This window comes from Chaetodon trifascialis, chromosome 19 (assembly GCF_039877785.1).
Source record: "Chaetodon trifascialis isolate fChaTrf1 chromosome 19, fChaTrf1.hap1, whole genome shotgun sequence".
NCBI lineage: Eukaryota > Metazoa > Chordata > Actinopteri > Chaetodontiformes > Chaetodontidae > Chaetodon > Chaetodon trifascialis.
Window position 1 is genome coordinate 19,442,370 of NC_092074.1, and position 23,675 is coordinate 19,466,044.

General features: G+C 43.5%; 2 protein-coding genes and 1 non-coding gene across 3 annotated transcripts; 1 reads left to right on the forward strand and 2 right to left on the reverse strand.

The window, feature by feature from the left end:
• The first annotated feature begins 1,611 nt into the window (after positions 1-1,611).
• Positions 1,612-11,898, forward strand: heca (hdc homolog, cell cycle regulator). The gene is made up of 5 exons (XM_070987879.1): positions 1,612-2,008; positions 4,421-5,471; positions 7,769-7,935; positions 10,322-10,476; positions 11,418-11,898. The coding sequence occupies exons 1-5, from the start codon at positions 1,870-1,872 to the stop codon at positions 11,580-11,582; spliced, it is 1,677 nt and encodes a 558-aa protein (XP_070843980.1). The 5' UTR covers positions 1,612-1,869; the 3' UTR covers positions 11,583-11,898.
• On the reverse strand, positions 7,077-7,148 carry trnap-agg (transfer RNA proline (anticodon AGG)). Its single transcript has one exon. It is a non-coding gene; the product is annotated as a tRNA-Pro (tRNA).
• On the reverse strand, positions 11,843-16,216 carry mtif3 (mitochondrial translational initiation factor 3). Its single transcript, XM_070987880.1, has 4 exons — positions 16,138-16,216; positions 14,539-15,001; positions 14,111-14,262; positions 11,843-13,212 (listed from the first exon to the last, which is right to left on the reverse strand). The coding sequence occupies exons 2-4, from the start codon at positions 14,996-14,998 to the stop codon at positions 12,979-12,981; spliced, it is 846 nt and encodes a 281-aa protein (XP_070843981.1). The 5' UTR covers positions 14,999-15,001; positions 16,138-16,216; the 3' UTR covers positions 11,843-12,978.
• Positions 16,217-23,675: the final 7,459 nt, after the last annotated feature.

A 23,675-nucleotide genomic window follows, 5' to 3' on the forward strand; every position in this document is an offset into this window, starting at 1 on the left:
GAAATGCACAGAGCTAATAATCCTTTATTTTGTTATATCTTTTACTTTTCAGTAATTCTGGGAACACATAGACTACAGTGTTTTGGTGCAAGGAGATTATGGTAACAGCAGACAAACAGGCTGAAATATCACAGCCAAACTGGAGAGCAGCTGCTGCTGTTTTGTAAAATGTCTTCAGTCATGTTTTGGACAGGTTTGAACACCACCTGATGAGCAAAAAACTTTAAATTATAAGATTTATGAGTGGAGTTTGGTGCCCCGAATACCTCGGGGAAAATTACTATCTTCAGTCTTGTCAGACTTTTCTCTCACACAAAATATTTGCTTAAATTTAAACAATTTAACCATTGATTACTGCACAGGTGCTTAGATTTATACACAACCTGCTGGTACTGTCACCTTCCACTATCACCACCCAGGCACATGAAATATGTGCTGTCATAACTGCTAAATGAGACAGCGATGCATCTCCAAAGGTATGAGCAGCTTAGTACTTCTCAGTTACTTCTGCTGAATGTGCTGCTGCATTCAGGCACCGTGGGAATATTTGGCAACTGATAAAGGTTAATTTTGTTTTGATTTTTATGAGGTTTTTTTGTATGTCAATCAACAGCAAATATGTCTTTAGGTCTACATAATTTGTATATGATCCAGCTATATAACTTATGACAAAAGGTAATAATGTAATTATCTATTATAAATATGAATCTGAGTAGAAAAATCAGTCTTTGCATCTCTTGGATCTCTGATGATTTCAGGTGGATCAATCTGAGACCATTTACTTTCATTTGCTGCGGCAGTAATTGATTAATATTATAACAGTAATTAAAAATACTGTACTTTAATACATTTTTGAGATGTATGACTTAACTTGAATATTTCCATTTCATACGACCTTACACATTTAGTCCTCTACATAGTAGACATACTGTATTTTTTACTCCAATGCATGCATCTGATAGCTGGAGTTGCTAGTTACCTTACTTTTATATACAATACATATGAAGACTTTATAAAATATGATTCATTGTTAAAAAATTAGTACATTTACTCATTGTGCTTTACTTGAGTGAGTCCATTTTCTACTACTTTACACTTCTATTCCACTGTATTTCAGCAGATTATTTTGTACTTTTTAGTCCACTACATTTATTTTAATTTAATTACAAGTTACTTTGCAGATTAAGATTTTAACACACAAAATATAATAAACAAATAAATTATCATTTACCAGTTGCAACATAAAAATTATGCATATACATGAATGCATCATTAATTCTAATCCACACCAAATATATTTTATTGCTAATGCTTTTTATTTAAATTTTGAATAGGTTACTTTTTAATTATCTATTCAAGTAAAATGCTGGTTTTGTTGACAATACTTCTGTAATATTTGTGTAAATTTACTTCAGATTGGACTGTTCCTTCCTTCTACCATTGCTTTGTGATATATAAACATATAAATGACCAAGTGCTGGTGTTAATTAACACAAATAACACAAACATTTGACACAGTAAAATCCGAGCTTTCCCACAGAACCTGAACGCCGCATAAGTTGCTGACAGCTAAAGCGGGGGGCGGGGTCCTGTGACGTCAGGGGGTGGAAGAAAACAGCGGAGCAGGAATCAAAACAAGAGACGGACACGCCTTCGTTCTTTAAGGTTATAGCAGCTTATTCCTTCTAGCTGCTGCTGTCAGAGCTGCACAAAACCCCGCCTGCCGTCCACGAGGACGCCAAAAAGCAGCAACACAGCGCGAAAACACTGCAAAACACTGCAGAAATGGAGTCCACAGAAATGTCAGACAGCGTTGACAGCAGCCGCTGATAGAGGTCGAAAATAACACTGACATCCGAATCCTGTAAAATGCCCAACCAGAAGAACAACAAGGGAAAGAAAAGCAAACGCGCCAACAGTAGCGGAGATGAGCAGGAAAATGGAGCCTGTGCGGCCGCAACAGGAGGCGCGGCCGCGGCTGCTGCGCCCAGAAACGAGCGCTCAAGTGGTAAGAGAGAGGAAACGGACGCAGATGTAGAAGTTTAGTGATGCTGCCTTCCTGCCCGGGGAAGCGTCGTCTTGTCTGTGCCACTGTGACATACCTGCACTGTTACGTTGCAAATGGCACAGTTCCCCCCTGTCCAATTGTCCCCACGCTGTAGAGCGCGCTGTACCAAACTTCTATTTAAAAATGGATGAAATTAGCGCTTCCTTGATCATCTGCTATAATGGTCGATCACGACTTGAGGCCTTGTATGAGCAGAGTGTGTTTTCTTTTATTTGGTCGGCTTTGTATGTTAACAAGCATGAAGCTAGTACTCAACTGCACTGAAATCTCGGCTTGTGTAATTGCTTTACGTGGATTTGAAGAGGCGACTGTGGTTTGTTTTGGTACAAGAGGACAGTGGGAGCAGCATGCAAAAAAGTTGAAATATTTTTGGAGCAGGTGTCCCACGGTGTGTCGGATGTCAGCTGAATCGGAGAGCGGTTGTTGAGTTTTGGTAAACAGGCTTTAGCATTGTTTGAACACCTTTGAGTTGTGCCTGATACGCAGGAAATGTTTAAATTGTCCGATTTCTGAACGGAAGCTGGAGCCTCGAGCTGCTCTTGGAAAAGAGGATGATCACCTATGAAAATAATATTCCTCGTGGTCAAATGTAGCCTCGGGGAGTCCAGAAGACACAATGCAACACTTCCTTACATGTTGCTGCATCCACCTCACTGATCGATGGCTGTTGCATGTGCTGTGCAGGCCTCAGATGTCTTTTCCTGACGCGCACCTTGTCCACATATAGTTTCTGGTTGTGGCCTTCCTCAAGGGTAATACTGACACCTCACCGCTTGTCTGCGCACTCAAGTCCAAGTTCATCCCACACAGCAGCTAGAAAAAAGTGCATGACTTCTTCTACTTTTAAATATGGTGCAAGTGAGGTTTAAAGCAGAAGTGCATTTATAGCGACGTTATTGCAGTCAAGATATAAGTGGATATCAGATAGAAATATAGTCATTTTATTACATTGTTGTAATATTTGTAAGGTAGACCTGTCATACCTGCATTGCTTCAGAAAGGTAGAGATGCACAGTTGCATTTTCCAAAACAACTAATGTTTATAATATAATCATCATCAAGTTAACAGAAAACTGATCAGCACCTGTTTTGAGTATGCATCATTTAAGTCGTTTTGCAAGCAGAAATGCCAAACATTAAAAGGTTTCCAGCTCCTCGTATATGTATATTTGCTGTTTTTTTTAAATCTTAAATTACCGTAAACTGAATTATTCTTGAGCTTTTGACCGTCTTTTGGACAAAACAAGCAATTTGAATATGACACGGCACTATGCTGAGCACAAATCAATCAAGTAATCAATAAAATAATCACCAGATAAACGTGCCATTACATGATATTAATGTATGTTTCCGTTTCAGAACGGTAAAATCAGTAGATTGTATTGTGAATTCAGCTTTATGGAGCCGTTGTTTACTCGTGGGTTTCCAGAACTCTGTGCAGCACTTACCCACTAAAATGATGCACAGGGCTAAAAATGCACGGGAAAGTGTATTTTTCTCCTCTGTGTGGTGACTTTAGAGAGAAAAGCACTGACAGCGTACCGGAAAAGGAAGGAGGAAACTATCCCCCTACACACACCCACAGTGTATTATCATGAGCTGCTTCTTGTAGAGACTGTGTGCCCACATTTGCTTGATTCACATCCAGACTTGACAATTGGCAGGGCTTGAATAGAGCTGCTCACGGGCTTGGATGGCCTAGTTGAAATTCATAAATTGATGGCGAGGAGGCAACAAGGACACTGAAGTCCCTCATTTAACATTTTCACCTTGTGTTGCTGATGTGCATTGACCGTGATCTTTCTTATGGCGCAGACTGCTTCAGCTGTTCAGTCAGCGCAGTTTAGAGATCAAATGTCGCCCAGAGTGTTTGTGAATCTGTTAGCGCTGAAGATTATTTAATGAGTCCATCAACAGAAAATGAACAGAGCTGCAGCAATAATTGATTCATTGTGGAAAATCTCCATCACAGTTTTCCCAAAGGTGAAGTCTTCAAGTGTTCAAGCAACAGTATAAAATCCAAAGATACTCCTGTTAGACAAAGAAATGTGCAAATCTTCGCATTTGAGAAGCTGGAATCAGCAAATTTTGGGTCATTTTTGCCTGAAAAGTAATCGAAATGGTCGCTAATTAATTTCTGGTCACTCAACGAACCGAACGTTTAATCGACTGATTGTTTCAGTTCTGATCATTTCAGGCCCGGTTCTAATGTCTATTCTGACTGTCAGCTAAGATGCTCAATCAGTAAATAAGTCAAGCTTAATCTTGAGCCCAGAGGCTTATGTGGGAAAAGTTTGTGGGAAATTGTGGTGTCATCATCTCCTCCTCCCCCTCCTGTCTCTGCTCCTCCAGAGGGCCAGTGTGCGACCCCCCTCGGCTGCAGCTTGGGCCGCCCCATCGACCTGGAGAAGGACGACTACCAGCGGGTGCTCTGCAACAACGAGCTCTGCCCGTACGGCAACTGGATGCACCTGCAGTGTTTCTACGAGTGGGAGAGCTCCATCCTGGTCCAGTTCAACTGCATCGGCCGGGCGCGGTCCTGGAACGAGAAGCAGTGCCGGCAGAACATGTGGACCAAGAAGGGCTACGACCTGGCCTTCAGGTTCTGCTCCTGCCGCTGCGGCCAGGGCCACCTAAAGAAAGACACCGACTGGTACCAGGTGAAGCGCATGCAGGACGAGCGCAAGAAGAAGCCGTCTGAGAGGAGCACGGGCAGGAACGGGCCCAGCGGAGGGGCCGTGGGGCCCGGGGACGGGTTTTTTGAGGAGCCCAAGAAAAGCAAGCTACCAGGAGGAGCAGTGGGAGGAGGTAAACTTGCCCTCAGAGCCTCCAGTCAGGAGTTACCTCGGAGACAATCGATGGACCGTCAGAACTCTTCAGAGAGAGGAGCAGCAGCAGCAGGGGGAGGACATGCTGCAGGAGGACCCTTTTGTCTGGGGCCTCCTCAGAAGTCTCCAGGTGACTCTCCAGGACAGTCTCCTCCTACTGGTTTCCCGTTCTCCCCCACTGCTGCCCATGGGTCAGGGGGCGTAGGAGCGGGATTACGAGGTTCCCGTCCGCTGGGGGAGTTCCTCAAATCAGCCGTCCACATGGACCCGCAGAGGAAGCACCTCCTGCTCGGGGGAGGGGTCGGCCGGGGCGGCTGCTCAGTGGGAGGCTCCGGTGGAGGGGCTCACCTGGACCCTGGGTCTGTTCTCCCCCTGCCGCTGTCCTTCGCCCTCCCGCTCCACCACCGGCTCACCTCCGGCAGCGTGGGCGACGGCACCCACTCTCACCCAGTGCAGTTCCTGAGGAGGCTGGACCTCTCGGAGCTCCTCACCCACGTCCCCCGACATAAACTCAACACCTACCACGTCCGCATGGAGGACGACGCCCAGGCAGGCCAGGGAGAGGAGCTGCGCAGGTACACCGAGAAACACCTTTAGCTGCTTCAACCCAAAAATTTAAAGTCTCTCTTTTGCCTTAAGTTGAGTAATGAGCTCAAGGTCATTTTTGAAAATGTTTGGTCAAAAAATTAAACTCTCCAGCGCTTTCGAATCCCACAGTAGTATTCTAAAATGATTTATTTGCCAGTGCAAAGACCTGAGAGCTGCACTGAGACGCCCGTAAAGACACCATCAGAAGCTTCTGTACTTATTATTGATCGAGACCTAAAGATTTATGAAAGAATAACTTTCTTGTGTTCTGCTGCCTGCTTGGGAGTTGCAGCACCTCTGAACAGCTCTAACATCACCGTAAAGCACAGCTCTGTGTCTTTAACTGAGCTTTATTTCTCCTCCGTAGCAGCTCACAATGAAAACTTACAGGATTTAAGAGACGACTCCTCCTTCGTGCGTTGCAGGATTGTATTTGGACCATCCTTTCTATTTATGTGACATAATATAAAGTTTATTGTGGCTTTGATGACAGCGACGTTCTTTTGTGTTTATATTCTAAACAATGTAAAACATACAAAAAACATAAATACTTCATTTTGGTTTATCAAATCAATAGTTAAAGGAATAAACCTGAATACTCAGTGATGAATAATATATAAAGGGGCTGTAATCAAAAGTGGGTAATGACTGCTCACCGCGGTCTACAGTGAATGTCTGTTCAAAGTGTCTCGTGTGGAGGTGGAGCTTACAGTCCCTGCGTTCATTCATTCATTCAGGTTTTCGCAGCCTCTGACTCATTCAAGCAGCAAGCGATCGCCACTCGTGACCTTAACTTCTGTTCATTCGGCACAAAGTTCAGTCTGTTGCTGCTTTTCAGCACCAAACCAAGCCTGTAAACTCATCGTTTACGAGGTTCATCGCTCTGCAGCTGCCTCTTCTGTTAAAGTTCACTTTATGAACGCTTCTGCGTGTTTCACGGCACCACCGGCGAGGGGTGCTGCAGTGCTGAAAGCCACGCATCAACGATGATGAACGCAGCTCACCTGTGTTACTGATCTGTTCAGACATGGACCCTATAGCAGTGTTTCTCAATCCCGGTCCTCGGGCCCCCCTGCCCTGCATGTTTTAGATGTTTCCCTCCTCCACCACACCTGATTCAAATGATCAGCTTGTCATCATGCTCTGCAGTGGCCTGATAACGAGCCGCTCATTTGAATCAGGAAACATCTAAACTTTAGATGTTTCCTGCTCCAACACACCTGATCACAGGTCTCAAACTCATTCCACAAAGGGCCGAGTGGCTGAAGGTTTTCCTTCCAACCAAGCAGCAGCACACCAGACTTGACTCATTTCATTAGCTGATCTCAGTCTTCAGACAGCTGATTGGTCAGAGCTGCATGCTCTTGATTGGTTGGAGGACACGGCCCTTTGTGGAATGAGTTTTAGACGCCTGATCTAAAGCAGGGCAGTGGGCCCAAGGACCAGGATTAAAAAACACTGCCCTATAGTAACATCATAGGCCTTTTATGTCTCATTGAACTTAAACAGGGAAATGGAGAACAATGCTAACATCATAGGGGCACAGCTGTGACTGCTGTACTTTTGATAATGCATGATATACACATATGTGTGGGCTCATCCGGGATTTGAACCCGGGACCTCTCGCACCCTAAGCGAGAATCATACCCCTAGACCAACGAGCCACATACGCCTGCATTCATCCCCAGACAGTTGACCGCGGCGCCGGGCCTTTTTTCTTAATTTGACAAGTAGAGGCAGCAATACTGATATTATGAATATCATGAACCAACGCTCGTAATGATGTACCGGCAGCCTCACAAAGCAGATTCACTCCATTCCACATAGCATCGCTGACAGAGTTTAAAAATCAACATGAAAACATGAAGACAAAACATAAAATAAGACCAAATGAGCACATCGCAGCACCTGAGTGCCTGTTAGAGATTGTTTTGTCAGCGGCTCTTTTCAAAGGTTAAAAGTGACATTTCAGTCTCATCTTTGAAGATTTTAAGCCCTTAAGAAAAAAATAAAAATTCCGTCCTGCTGATGAAGACTGTGTGAAATGACTGAAAGCTCCAGAACAGCTACTGAAGAACCTTATGGTGAGAGCCTTTTAGCACAGGAGCCATCATACTTTGGCAAAATATAGTACATTAAATCTGCCACTGCCTCATCAGCTTCACTGATTTTTGTCAATATCTGCTTATTCTGAATTTGATGCGGCAACACGAAAGTGTGGGGGACTTAACGATGGCGTCTCACATGTCTCGTCCACGCTGAGTCTGTCCATGTTGCCCCGCAGGTTTATCCTGTCGGCCCTCAGCGCGAGCCAGAGGAACGTGGTGAACTGTGCGCTGTGCCACCGAGCGCTGCCGGTGTTTGAACAGTTTCCTTTGGTGGACGGCACTCTGTTCCTCAGCCCTTCACGCCACGACGAGATCGAGTACGACGTCCCCTGCCACCTTCAAGGTCAGACCTGGTTTCAGGACCTGAGAGTATTTTACACAAACACGTGTGTGGAGTTCACATAGCTCAAGATAAGGCATGTATTTTGTACATTTGGTTCACACACATGACAAATATTTGAGGAAGTGTTGACAGCAGGTTTCATTTGTCCCGCTGTAATGCAGTGAAGAAAGGGGAAAAAAAATCAAGCTCAAACCCGTCAAATATGGGAAATAGCTTGAGATAAACTTTGTTTCCCTGGTGATGAAATCTAATAACTTCAATGATACCTTATTTTTTCATGTGGCGCCCTTATCTGGTCAAAATTTAAGTTTGTGCAACACTTTGGGTTGTGATCAAATATCTGCAGAACAGCTGTGTTTTGTGCTAATCAGCGATTGCTATGATGCTAACATGCTAAACTACGGCAACAAAAATGGTGCACAGCATGACCATAAGCAACGATGAACGGTGCGCCTTCACATCCTCCAAATGCACAAAAAGTCCCAGATACAGGTGTTGCCATTTTACGCTGCCGCCTTATCGAGGTCCTGCCTATCATGAGGAGGGCTCAGCTGTCAATCATGATGTCACAGCACCTTTTTATAGCATCAAACAAGGAATTAAAACCAAACTAACTGACCACTGAATATAAATCAGCGTCATAAAAACTAAAAATGACAGAAGCCATCTTTAGGAAAAAATTAATTTGACACGCACTTACATTTTTTTTGTTTGACTCACGCCACTTTGGCTAACATGAAAGGGGCGGGGTTTACGACCTATACCGCAGCCAGCCACCAGGGGGCAATCGCGATGTTTTGGCTTCACTTTTGAGGTGCTGCCGTGTCGTCCATCTTTATATACAGTCATTGATTATACCTGATAAACATCAGCATGTTAGCACTGTCGCTGTTAGCGTGTTAGCCCGTCGTTAGCATTTAGCCTGAAGCACCACCGTCCCCACATGGACCCCCTGGATCTCCAGAACATCTGCTGCCACAGTTTCTTCCAATCAGGAAAAACCCTACATATTTAACATGATTTTGCTGAATTATATTTTCACTTTCTATCTAAAATGTTTGTCCGCGTCAGCTTTCCTTTCTGTGTAGACATTTTACGACGGGTTAATCCGTCAGTAAGCCCATACTGTGTATATAGACATTTAAAGTTTTCCGCTGGCTTCTGCACAGTCCAGCATGAATGTGAATTAGCACGGCGGCTGCGAGAAGCTCCTCTGATGTCCTGCCAACGAGCTTTGGTACGTACGGCCCTTGATATGCATCAGCATGAAAGGATTATTGATTACATTTTCCACGCTTCTGTGTCCGGCAGAATACAAATGTTGGTGCGAGACAGACGGCTGAATCGTGCTGTACAGTTCAAAAGGGGTTTTGTCAGTGTGATTTTGCTGTGTTTGTTTGTCTTGACAAAATGGAAATTTTTCCTTTTAGAGAGCAAGTTTACAGGGACTGATTTTACAATACGAGTTCACTGAAAAGACACCAGAACACCATAATCACGACGCTCTTGAGACCAGTCTTGGACCCTTCGAGTGCCTCTGAATGCATTCATGTTTGCAGTGATTTGGATGATAAGCTGCATTGTATTCCCTCCACAGCTTCAGTTTGATGAGGTTTAAAGCTCTGCTGGGCAAGCACAGGGAAAAAAAAACACACTAAATAAAACGACAACCATTTTCCAGGCATCGCTTTTGTGGACTAATTTGCACAGAGCTGAGGAAGTTTCTGTGTGGTGGCTGCCAGGCTGCTCTTCTAGGAAATGAAGCCCTCACAGCGTCGGGCCTGTATTTGATGCTGACTGTCCAGCAGCTCGGTCAGTGGTGACGAGCAAAGGAAGTAATCAGGATGTTTGCTGCTTTATTGATTTTCCTGCCTGATTAACAAACCATTCTGACATGAAGACAAGCTTGTTATTTAGAAGAAGAAGAAGAAGAAACATACTTTATTTTTATCACACACACAACAACATGCAAACGCACACGTCATGCTTTGTGAAATTATTATTTCTCCGCATTTGACCCATCCATCGTCCGTCCTTCCTCCATGCGGACCAGGAGCGGTGGGCTGCCAGCCGACAGCGGCGCCCGGGGACCCAACTCTCTTTGTCACCATTGGTCAGGTGGTGATCTTCTTGCATGTTTTTAGTGGGGGTATTTTATGGAGGATACCCCAGGTGAGCACGGGGAGAACATGCAAACTCCACACAGAAAGGCCCCTTTTTTCCTTGAGCAGCAGGCACTGAAGGCACGGTGGAGCACACGCCACCAGCGGCCACAGCGGGATTCGAACCGGGACCTTCTGGCTGTGAGGCGACAGTGTTCCACCGTGCCACCCATTGGTGAATTTAGTGAATTTAATGCCTCAAGGTGTTTCTTTATTTCCAACAGGCAGGTTAATGCACCTCTACGCCATCTGCGTGGACTGCTTAGAAGGCGTCCACAAGATCGTCTGCATCAAGTGCAAGTCACGCTGGGACGGGAGCTGGCACCAGCTGGGCACCATGTACACCTACGACATACTGGCTGCTTCGCCCTGCTGCCAGGTAGAAACCCTCACGAACAGTGGGACAGAGAGATGTGTGTGAGGGAGTTATCAGCCACCTCTGCAGCAGCCTCAGCTCTGCACAGCAGCTCGGTGTCTCTCGTTGTTTTCCAGCCCATGACTATTTTAGCAAAAATGCTTTCATATACCTGCTGTACGCCGCCTGTCCAGCTCAGGACAGCAGGCAGACGCAGAGAGGGACGAGCTGGTGAGCATAGCGGTAAAAATACTCCATGACAAGTAAAAGTCCTGCATTCAAAACCTCACTCAAATATGTTTTTGTATTAATATTACTGTTGCATTCATGGAGATGTTTATGTGTTTATATGTTTCATTTGACCTATTTAATATGCAGTCGGGTGGTTTAATCTACAGCAACGCGTCATATTCTACGAAATCGTCATGTTTGTAGCGCTGCTGTCCTGTGAGAACCACGCATCTCCAAAAACCTTTCATGAGGAAAAAAGCCTTTGTTACGATGCACATTCCAGATAATCCAAGAGGGGTTTTTAAATAGTTTAAGATTCTGTGTAATCTAGTTCTACCTATATTTTATTCTGTGTTTTTATGCATTGTCTTCATTTATTATTTTACATTCTTACTTTTGCTGTCCCTACCAAGTGGGTTTTATTCTCCATTTTATTTCACATTCATTTTTTTCTGTCCTTTCTATGTGATTTTTGAAGTTTTCACTTCATCCGTCAGTTTATCACAAACTGGAAATCACCAGATTTGGAGATGCGTGGTTTTCACTGGACAGGAAGGGTATGAAGAATTGTACAACAGAGATGTAGCAGAGTAGAAGTATAAAGTAGCATGAAAATACACTCAAAGCTGTATTTAAGTGCAGTATTTGAGCGCCACGTCAGCAAGTTTTGAATATTTGCTGCAGCTGAGTTGACGCCCTCTGACCTTTAACCTGCGTCCCCTGTGTGTCCTCAGGCTCGTCTCAACTGTAAACACTGCGGGAAGCCGGTGGTGGACGTTCGAGTCGGGATGCAGTATTTCTCCGAGTACAGCAACGTCCAGCAGTGCCCTCACTGCGGCAACCTGGACTATCACTTCGTTAAACCCTTCTCCTCCTACAAAGTACTCGAAGCTTATTGACAAAAGCTCCTCGTGCATGCTAGTTAAGCTGCGTTTGTTTCTCTTTTATTTTGGCCTTAAAGTGGTTTTATGTTTTTAAGTTCTCTCTCTTTTGATTTCTTTTTTATGAATAGGAAAAGGATGACTCTAGTTTAAAGAAAAAAAAAAACAAAAAACCACAGTATCTCTGCTGTTTAGAAAAAGGTGTGACCAAAGTGTGGAAGTGACACTCTGGTCAAACAGACACATTTATCTGTGACAAGTGAATGTATCCGTACGCCAAATTTGCTTTTATTTTTTACCAAAAACATAAAGATGAATCTCGAATAAAGCAGAGAAAGATACGCGCTGGTGTCAGTTTGATATCTGTTGACAAGTGAGCAGCTCCTGCCCGCCATTTTCACATGAAGTGAAAGTCATCATCGGGCTCAAGTGCATCTAAGCACGCAGATGTTATATATGTGTGCACAGACGGGACACATTACAGGGAAACGCCGAATAAACGATTAGAGAAACATAACAAATGTGCACTGCATGATGTAACGAAGCAGCTCTTTTCCTCGCCTGCTGCGCGACATGTCAAATCCTGATAAGGGCTAAATGACCTCGCTCTTGGATCAAGATGGCAGGAGGAAAAGATCTGAGCGACTTTATTCCGCGTGATGAAACGTGTCTGTGTTGATGGGAGCGGTCTCCTCCACAGGGGACCACTGAGCGGTTTGCATGAAGGTCGTCGAGCTTGTTAAGTCCTTTTAAGACCCCGATAGAACATGTGGCTCGTGTTCTCAGACATCTTCTTCACCTCATTAACAAACTCTGCTGGTTTTTACTTTTAATTTAGCACCAATCTGTATTTTAAGGTCAGTTACACGCAGTTAAGAGACGTCAGGAAACGACAGAGAGAGATGCAACAAACCGGGAACAGTGAGGCTCCCGGTCGCTTGAGCAGGTTACAGTTCCCTTAAATCTGAATTTTATTCATAGCTGCACATCAAAGTTCACATCTATTGCACGTCTTTCCGTCCTGGCAGAGGGACCCCTCCTCCTCTGTGGCTCCTCCTGAGGTTTCTTCCATTTATTTCCCGTTAAAGGTCTAAGGACAGAGGGACTGCACTGTGCTGTACAGATCTGTGATACGAGCCTATTTTGTAAAGTTACACTGTTAAAAACACACCTGGGACCTGCCCTATAGCTTAAGGGTTAAGACACCTGGCTGGCCAGGTATTAGCTGATGATTGGCTGTGATGTTTTCCAGTACAGACATATCAGACCTGAACACAGTTGAAGTTCGGAGGACTTTTTGCAGGATGCCTCATTCTTACACACTGAGAGCCTGCAGAGCTGATGAAGGAATTCACACCAAGCTGTGACATTCACGCACAGACTTTTGTCGTGAAAGTGTTTTATTTCCTTCAGCTCACTGCTGTACGGACCCTTCTGTTGCGTCCGCGTCGCCAGCACTTTTGTCCTGAGCCGCTCTTGACGTGGAGTCGGCAGCCGGCGAATCTGCGGCCTCTTTCCTGTCTTTCAGCTCTTTGGCTGAAGGCTGGCGGAGGATGCACATGGCTGTTTGACCTTCGCGTGTGACCTTTGGCTTGGAGACGAATCCCACCGTCACGTGCATTTGTTGCACCACCTGCTCCAGAGCTTCCTGTGGAAAGTAAAAGAAAAAAAGTTTAGGTTCGATGTGAGGATGGTAAAAGGCAATTTAGGAAAATGGCATCAAGAGAAGGTGAGAACACAGAAAGAGTCGAGAATTTGAACTCGCAGGCATGTAGGCACAAATTTCAGCCTCTGAACGTAACTTAACATGTTCCGCAGCATGAATAATAATACAGCTATCTAAATGCTGGATCAGTCCACAGTCGAGCCTGTGATTAACTGGAGGCCAGTACTGCTGAGAGTATTAGAAAATAATCAGATAGAGGCTGACAGCTAAAGTATTTTTGATGAGGATCTCTCACATTTGGCCTCTTGAGTTGTTACGCAGACAGATTTAAATCTGACATTTGTGACGACCCTCTCCCTCCAGGAGCCCGGTGGGCGGAGTCGAGAGGCATCTCACCTGGTGGCAGCCAGCCAGCCGCTCACTCCTCTGGCTTCCAGCTGGTCTGGTTTTGTTGTGTTTTATTTGTCTTTATCTCAATTTCCTTTCAGTTATGGAAAGAAACGTATTTATAGTTCCTGCTCTTGTGTATCCTCTGCAGCCTTGAGCTGTGACATACCAGCCATGCAAATGTTTCCTGTGGGAGTGCACAGCTCTAATGCACACAGGTACACTGTTTTGAATCAGTTTTAGGTGCAGCGGGAGGCCAGAAAGCCTGGAACAGACAGTATGACGGACAGCATGGCGTCATGAAAATAACTCTAGTAACAGACGCAATAAAAAATGAATGACATTATTTGCCGGGTGTACGACTTAAATTTGTCAGTGTTCAGTACACCGGTGGCCGAGGACTTCAGGTGCGGCCTGTGAGCCCCTCGTTTCCCGTCATCCCCCTGCTGTCCCCGTCTAACAAAGGCGAAAAACTGCGAGTGTTCTTCCTCACCAGGTTGACCGGCGGCGCCCCGCGTCCTGACCGTAAAGTGACTCTGACATGGTGCTTCTTCTCCAGCCAGCTCTCCACCTGTTTCAGCTTGGTGCTGAGGTCGTGAGCTGAGATGCCGGTTGAAAAGGTGAGCTCTTTCACCTGCACAGGGGCTGTGGAGAGAATAAAGTCAGTCCCACTGATCGGATGTGCCGCACACGCTGTGGGTTTTCACTGGAAGAGATGGAACTGGTTTCAAGGAAATGAACTACTTCACAGAGTAACAGTTTCTCTGTATTCTCCAGTCATGTTGCACCAAATTCAAAAGCATCTGCAGCTTTTCACTGCACGCAAAAGTTGAAACTTTCATGGTTTAATGTAGCACAACATGTTCTTTCCACTGCATTAAACTGAGGTCTGAAGGAGGTCTCTGCCAGGTTAACACACACCTGCTTTTGCTTTTTGCTTCTCCCACAGTTCCATCTGCTTTTCGTGGATTTGTTTGCCGGTCATCAGCTGGTAGACGGGAGGATCTTTGTGCGCATCGAGCAGCACCAGTTTGAATCCTTTCTCATCCATGACTCTGATCACATCTGCACGGTGCATGGTGCCAAGGTTCTCGCCCGTGTCACTTATCACGTGTATCTGACGCTGCGGGATCCTACGGCCAATGGAGCCAATTTTGGCATTATCTTGGGGATCCTGCTTTTTTTTTTTCTTTGATGCAGGAGTCTCTTCTGCGCTGTCAGCGGCGGTGCAGAATGGAGACCACCTCCAGGAGGAAGCAATGATGTTCGATCTTTCACTGCATATGGTAAATCTCGATGCTGGCGTCCAGCAGGCAGGGCCGCCGCCACACACAGCTCTCACTGTACGGCTCAGCATCCACCTCACACAACCTGCGGACATGTCCTAGATAAGGACAGAGGGGACAACTGAGCTGCCAGGTGCGATACTGTGAAACAGCAGACTTCAGATCCAGGAGCTTTTCCTAAAAATGTCTGCTGAAGGTGGCAGATGGATGTAGTTACAGAACATATTGCATTTACATCCGAGGCGTTTCACCTAGCTCTGTTTCAGCGAAATGCTTACAGTCAATGCATGCAAGTGTTGTGTTTTTAATTTAGTACATCTGATAAAATGTGTTGACACATATAATCTGAACCATGCATTGCCTTCACCCATGCTTTCTCTTGCTTCTGTTGCTCACTATTTAGTGAGCCAGTGTGAGCTGTACACCTTTGGGTGTGTCACACTTGAATAAAAACATATTAATTTGGTCATTTATTTCCTGTCTGACAGGTTAGGCAGACCTCGTATCACAAAAAATATTCATTTCATTCATTCTGTTTCATCTCTGCATCGTCAGCTGTAGCATCGCGGCTGAAACACGCCAAACCAGCCTCCATTGAAATATCGTCCAATTTAAGTTTGCCACATTTCTCTGCCACTGCACACAACCCAAACATCACAAATGACACAATTTCCAAACCGCCAGGGTCCACTGTGGTATTCGGCATACAACACACTTACTTCATGACTAACTAAGTTTTACACTTACTTGAATTTCCATTAACTTGTTTCACGTCTTTCTGATAAGCGTCTGCAGTGTTAAAACAGTGTGGTCGTGATCAATGCAAGCAGACAGCCGAACTTAGCAGCATACCATAATAAGTCTTAAAAAGCATTGCAGAAGATGCATCGTGTTGCAGTGGGTGTGGAATTAACGTGTCAACACTGAACTGAAAGGTTTTTGAAGGGAGTCTGGACTTGTCCGAGAGAGCTGTTTACAGTCATCCTGGCTGAGCTTGGTCCAACGTTATAGAAATAATGTCATTTGAATTATTAAAGCCTCGGTGTCATTGGCACTTAGCACAAGTTGTCCTACACGTTTCAAGTTAGCCATCTCCAGCTAACATTACACACAAACCGAGCCCCTGTGTTAAAAACATGAACGCAAGCAAAAATTATCAAGAACGAATAAACGATCATCTCGCCAGTAAGTAAATCCCCCAAACGTGTCTTATGTTGCTGTGCTGTTTACTCACTGTGGATCAATGTCTTCTGGTCATGCTCTCTGTTGCAGGGTGACTGAAGCGTCTTCTTCCTCCTTATTCTTCTTCTTTTGATTTAGGTCACAAGAGATGCAAAATACCGAGATGCTGCCCTCTTCAGGACAAAGGAGGAAACGTCGGTACCCAATCACCCAAATCACCGAATGTACTCACTTGCGTCTCATAATCTCCCCATCCTGATAGTTTTACTTGGCCAGGATTTGAAACGTCTTTCAGATTTCTGTCTCCATCTTAATGCAATGGAGCTGAGAGGAATTTAATTAATGGCTTAATTAATCGTCACAGCAATCAAAATCCTAGTGGTTGTCTCGTGGTGGTCCACTGTGTGCAGGCTTGTCAACATGAAAGGGGACATTAGCATTTCACCTCCTGAATCAACACACATTTGAGAGAGTGGTATCAATCTCCCCCAACTCCTCGGTAAGACTGTGAATGAGCGCATTTCCCAAAAAGTCAAACTTTTCCTTTAAATATGAAGCTACTCGAGATTACTACAACTTGAGAGCAAGATGGTTTCATATTACTTTTTGTAATCAGTTACAAAGTAATACTTTTTGTTTTGTTTTTCATAGCTAATTTATGAAAGTGAGAATTGAAATAATCATATGCCGGCCAATTATGCTGTAAAATGAGCAGTCTGCTGAAGAAAAGCGTGTATAAAATGAGTGTAGCTCAGTTTAGTTAGGTGTAATAAGAACAAACAGAATTTTATTCCCAAATACAGGCAAGTAACTGTGTAAATAAAGGTCAAATTTAGATTGAAAATAGTCATCATTGATTAGACTTTGCCCCTGAATATTTGCCATTTATTTCACATTAAAAAATATTAGTAGTCAGGAGACTGATCCTTGTCTTAAACATCAGACTATAGCGTTATTTTCACAAGCTAGTGTACATTATGAAAACCATTCATTCCACTGCATCATCGCTGGATATTCACCCTGACGTAACGGTATTTGAGTCATTTTGCGCATAGGAGAGTGGCACAAGAATACATTTGTTGTGACATTTTCAGGAACTGTGAATTTGCAAAACAAAATTCACGCAGCGGCCAGCTATGCAAACTCAGTCTGACTGACGACATGTACATCTCCCAGCAGCTTCACTCTGCTTCACTGCTGCTGCTCAGCACTTCGGTGTCACTTCAGCCTGAGAAGGGTAAGAATTAAAATAATCATTTCTGACTGAGAATCTCTGACAGAAGAAGTACTTGGGAGCAATACTTGTTATTGATCTACGTAGCGGTGACTGGACCACACATCCTGTGGCAGACTTAAGGTCATCAGAACAGAACATGAACCGGATGACATGGGTTTTGTTTGTGGCCCTTCTGTGGATTTGTAAGTAGACACGATCTCCAAGCACTCTGTTGAACTTCAGGCTTGTGTAACACATTGTACTGTTCACGTAAGGAATTGCATTTTTTTATCATGAACATAGCACACTGGAACAGTCTTAAGATCAACTATGGTTAATAGATTGTCTTAAAAATGTGGCATTTTGGTTTAACTTGTTATCTGATTGGATTCTGCTGTTTTAGCTCCAGGAAAGAGCCTTTGCTGCAGCCGAGATAAAACTCGTGCGAAACTCAGATGCTGCTTGACCAGTAAAAACACAGCGTTTGTTGTTCCTGATAAGTTCAATGGCGTCATCAACACACAAAACCAGTGGGCTGGGGGTGAGTCAAAGCTATGATAGACATTTCAAGTACAGAATTGATTTGATTTGATCACCAACTCTATGAAACCAAGAGGAGTAGCTGCTGTAAAATGCAGTGTAAAAGCATGCGAGAGATATAAAAGTATTTTGAAATTACTACTTGGCATAAAAAGTGCATTTTTTTTCCTCTCACCAGTAAAAGGTTGCATAGTGTTTCTGCAGAATGGTACAATAGGACAACGTGAGTACAATCTCCTTTTTATTCTCACAAAATACCCCATTTTTTAAAAAACATGTCCTACACGTCAACATTTCAACAAAATAAAAACAGATTTAAAAATGGATTTCTGGTTTCAATAAACAGAGAAGTTGGAGAAGCAGTGGCCACAAGTGGAGACAAAGGATGGAGCTTTTCTGCTGTTCATTTCCAAATGGCATATAGAAAGGAGCGTGCATCTGTGCGTTCTGCAGGGGAAGCAGTGCAACACCACAGTGTCCAGCCTCACAGGTGATATGACATGACTAATGTCATTTTTCAGTGTTTGAGCACCACAGAATTCATCGTCACTGTATTTCTTATCCAGCGTAGCAGAGCGGATGAGAGGAAACTTGGAGAATATGTTTGCTGTATTACTGATGTTGTGGGGACATACAATGAATAAATCATTGAATGTCAGGGTGAAGAGTTTGATTAAGGTAAGGGTTATCTTAACATTAGGGTTAGGGAAGCAGTGGTTATGGTTAAAGTTAAGGTAATTTTCCAAGACATGAATGTAAGTCTATGTGTAATGTATGCCCATGTTTTACTCATGTAGTGGGGACATAAATCTGTTCGCATTGTGGGGAATCGCCATACTTGTGGGGACAAAATGCAAGTCCCCTTAAGATAAGATAAGACTTTATTGATCCCAAACCAGGAAAATTCAGTCATTACAGCTAGCAAATATCACAAAGAGCAAGCTCAGTGGCATAAAGGGGTCAAAATAAAAAAGCGTACAGAACAGAAAAACAACTGTATATGTACATTTGTACAGATTACAAAAAATACTAAATGTCAGAAAAAAAAGTACTATTGCGAATATTCTTATGCGAAAACTACTAATGTAGTGTTGTATTGCACTTGAGAAATACTAGTACTATGTTTATGCACAATACATACAGTTTATAAAAGTACTGTTGCCAATATAGATAATAAATACTGTTATTGCACAGTTGAGAGAAATATGCAACTTTGAAATTGCACCAGATGAAATGCACCAGGTGAAGACTGGGGTTAAGGTTGGAGTAAGTTTAGGTTTAGAGAAATGTAAAACAGCAGTTCTTCAAAGATCCAAACATACAACTGACGATTTGTTATTGTTCGTCCAGATTCGGCGAGTGTCAGTGATCTTAACACAGGTGAGCACGTTTCTTTTACAGTTCAGTCTGTCAGAATTAAATGATGAAAACAGAGATAATCAAATGTAATCACACTTTCCTTAGTGTAGTAGGGTTAGCTGCTGTGAAGCATGCCTATATAGCTTGGACCCAGTTGTCTTATGTTTCTTCTTTACTGTGGATGGGTGTTAAATTCTGACAGGATTTCAAGAAAACGGATCTTGCCAGATTGCATGCTTGCATACAAAAACAATATGTAGAGAATCCACTTATGATGAAAACTACTGCGACCGAATGGGTGAGTCCTCTTCAGATAAGTAACAGCTTTCCAAACTTCTCTCATCTTTTCTTTTGCTTGTTTGTTTTGTCTTGCTAAGAGCAATGAATGCGTAATATATTGCACATCATGCTAATCATGCTATGGATGCTGGTTTTGAGATGAGATAATGAATCAGGAGTGAAATTTCTTCAAGATGTAAGAAATGCTAGCTCGAGATAAAACTAGATGTCCCTTCCTTGCAGCTCCACTGGTCATGAGCAAGTACATCATCAACATAACAGCAACAAAGAAAGGCTGTTTTAACTGTGACAATCCAGTGAAAAAGCCTGAGGGGGAACTTGGTGTTTCTTATTTCAATGGGAGCTTTGAAAAAGGAGAGGAAATCCACGCTGACCAAGCCGTGTAAGACGTGCTCCATGACTTTATTCAAAGAAAAGTGAAACTGTGTGTGTGTGTGTGTGTGTGTGTGTGTGTGTGTGTGTGTGTGTGTGTGTGTGTGGGGTGTATCTTGTTTGGTTGATCCTCACACAAACAAATGAAGAAACAGTTTTTTTTACCTTTGGACCGAGCCAGGCAAGCAATTTTCCCCTACTTCTAGTATTTGAGCTAAGCTAAGCTAAGCTAATCCCCTCCAAGCTCCAGCTCCATATTTAACACACAGAGTTTTAAAACTTTTAACAATGTCAGTGTTTTCATCTTACAAATGTATGTGAAACAGTTGAATACTTGATACCTCAACCACAAGGCTTAAACATCCTTTCATCCGTCAACAGTGAAGTCATGAACAAAATGTCCAACCTCGCCGCCTCCATCAACATGTCTTCAGCTGCACTGACGGTGGGAGAAGGAATAACGGGTATCTTAGTGAAAGAAACGGAGCCTGCAGACGTTAAAGAAGTGTCCTTTGCTTATGTGTCTCCAAACGACAACATAAATGTGGGTGCTTCACTTTTCTTTGACCCTAAATCACAGAAAAACAGCATGTTTTCAGATGAGATTATTAGCTCAGACGCTAACTGGAGAGTGATAAACTCGCCTGTTTAACTCATTACATTTACCGAACTTGAAGGACGAGGCTGGTATTATTCACTATTTTTATAACTGGCAACTCTTCCCTGCAGATTATAGAAAGCAGAGATAGTCTGTCTTCATTTTCAAGATCTGTCACACTGCCGAAAGAGGCGTTTGAAAAATCTGCCAGCATGAACGTTAGCGCACTGTTTGCAGCTTTTCTCCGATTCCCCGGTCTGGCCAAGGTAAGAAAACACATGTCGCTGTCACTTTCACTGATATTGTAGATACACCTGACATATTGGATCATGTTGCTGCATTGAAGTCGCTCCATTTTTTCAGAATGAGAGGAACAGCACAGTTTTAGGTGATGAGGTTTTAGCCATTGAGATGGGAGCCATGATCACCAATCTCACAGACAAAATATCCATCAGTTTTCGAAATCTGACATACGTAAGTTACTTTTTAAAAAGTGCATAATGTGGACATGTGTTGTTTGTACTTATTTGAGTTTGTTGAACACATTTTTAATGCAGCTCTGTGGTTTGTTCACAGGAGGGAACTCCATCTTGTCAATCATGGAATGGTGAAGGTATTTTTCCAACAGAACTAAATCAGTCACATTTTTGGCCTTTTGTACATTGAAGGAGCGAAGCCAGCTGAATTCTGGGTGACATCAGCTGAATTAAACCTGATTGGCTGCAGTAGTGACACTTTGATTCCCACATTAACCCTTTACTTTCAGCTCTGCAACCATTAACTGTCTTTCAGGAAACCGGACGAACTGGACCGACGACGGATGTGTGACAATAAAAACTGAAGACAACATTACATGCCAGTGTTCGCACTTGACGTTTTTTGCCATCTTACTGGTGCGTTTTACTTCCTTTGTAACATTTTCTTGATATACATCCTCAGTGAAATACAAATATATCCTCTGTAATTAACCCATCCTGGTTACCTGGCCAGTTCCTATGCTTAAAAGCGTTTAATTTTGCTCTTTGCAGGCTCCTCTTAATGAAACCACTTCAAGTTCTGACCTCAGCAATCTCACCATCATCACCCAAGTTGGCTGTGGGTTGTCCATGTTCTTCCTCAGCGTAGTCTTCTTCATGCACTTCCTCATGAGGTGAGGATAAGAGAACTTAATTAGTTTCATATTAAATAGTTCCTTCCAAGAAATGTCCAGGAAATTATGATCATCTAGAATAAAGTTTAACTGTTATTTTCCAATATAAAGGTTGAAATTCTGCTCCAAAGCCATCAGTTAGGAATAATATACTTCAAACATACTACATCGTATTTCTGTGATAATGTTACGCCATGCAAGTAAACCAGAAAAGCCATCTCAGTTCGAGAGCTGTGTTGTTCCACAGCAGTTAACCTGGTGACGATATGCAAACGAAGCCACTTTCTGAAATAGCTGAACGCTGTGGTATGTCCATGCTCAGAACATTTGCAGGAGGGAAGTGAGACTTGAATAACAGTGTCATTGTGGGAACTCTATGGAAATAACTGATATTAATCCAGTGAATGCATTATGAAAATAAAAACATCCCATCTGTTTCCTCATCTCGTTCGCTCACAGGAATATTTTAAGGCCACTGCTGTGCTTACCTTTGAATGCACAGTTTAGAGACAATCAAAATAAATACATGCAGGGTTACATAATGTGTACATAAACATTACTTTTATGACTCAAGTTTTGAACAGATGTGAAGGCCAGAGCTTGCATAATGCACGTAATATGACTTCATCTCCCCTCACAGGAGGACCAAAGCCAGTGAAACCACGAGCATCTTCATCCACCTGGTGTCAGCCATGTTCCTGCTTAACTTAACTTTCCTCATCAACAACTTTGTGGCGAAGCTGAAGAGCTCTGTGGGCTGTAAGATCATGGCGGCTGTCATGCACTACTTCATGCTGGCCACGTTCACTTGGTTTGCCGTGCAGGCCTTCCACCTCTGCCTGCAGCTGCGCATGGGGGGCAAAATTGGAATCCAGCACTACGTCCTCAAAGTGTCCGTTATCAGCTGGGGTGAGTACACGTCATTATTGTCTGGCCTGATTATGGACTTGTCATCTGCAGTTCAGTGGTTTTCTGTCTCCGCTTGCAGCATTACCGGGCGTAGTTGGGATTGTCCTGCTCGCCATCGGAAAGTATGGTGAACAAGTCATCCTCACGGAGGACAACACGGAAAATGTGACCATGTGAGCTGACGAATACTGTTGAAGTCTATGGATTATATGTTTAACGTCCATACCACAGTTTTTTTGCCACGTTTCCTTTCCTTTACTGGCATATCTTTATGTTTGAAGGTGCTGGATAATAGACAATCTCGTCCACTGCATTGTCAACATAGGCTACTACGCGTTGGTCTTCCTCTTCACCTTCACCACCTTCATCATCATACTGTCCTGGCTCTTCTGTTTCAACAAGACCAATGTTGTCAACGCACAAATTAACAGAAGTAGCAGAAGCATTGTAGTCATCCTGGGACTGTGTTGCTTGCTGGGTATCACGTGGGGTTTCGCCTTCTTCGGCCACGGTATCCTCCGGATCCCGGCTTACTACATCTTCACGATCCTCAATTCTTTCCAAGGTATCCACAGCTGTTATCAGCCTGAACGTGATCCAGCAGTCTCAATCATATTCTTTTAATTTTTTTGCTTTGTTATATTTGCTTTTTTTTATCCTCCCTGTTCATGTTGGTGCTTTACTCACAGGATGAAGCCACTGCAATCATTATTTTGACGCTCACAACGGATGAATAGTGTAATATTGTTGCTCGTAGTGACAAACACATGCCTGAATCTGCAGTTCCACACTGCAGAGTTTAAAGCTCGAATTAGCGCGACTTCCAGCTGCAGCAGACAGCTGTTCTTTAGCGAAATGCTAATGCTGCTCACAACCTGCTCAGCACCAAACGGCAAACAGACATAATTAGCAACTAGCTGGTGAACACAAAGTAAAAGACGGAGTTGGTGGATGTCAAAAAAAAGAGCTAAAGGACAGTAAAAATTGATCTTGATTCACCAGTTATTCAGAGACGCAGCTCCAAAAGAATGCTAACACAACATGCTGGATGTCATATTAGAATGGAGGACCTATGTGCTGCACCAGCAACAAGTGTAAAGCAGAGATAAAACACATATTACATTTCACAGGTTCAACTTGTCTTTA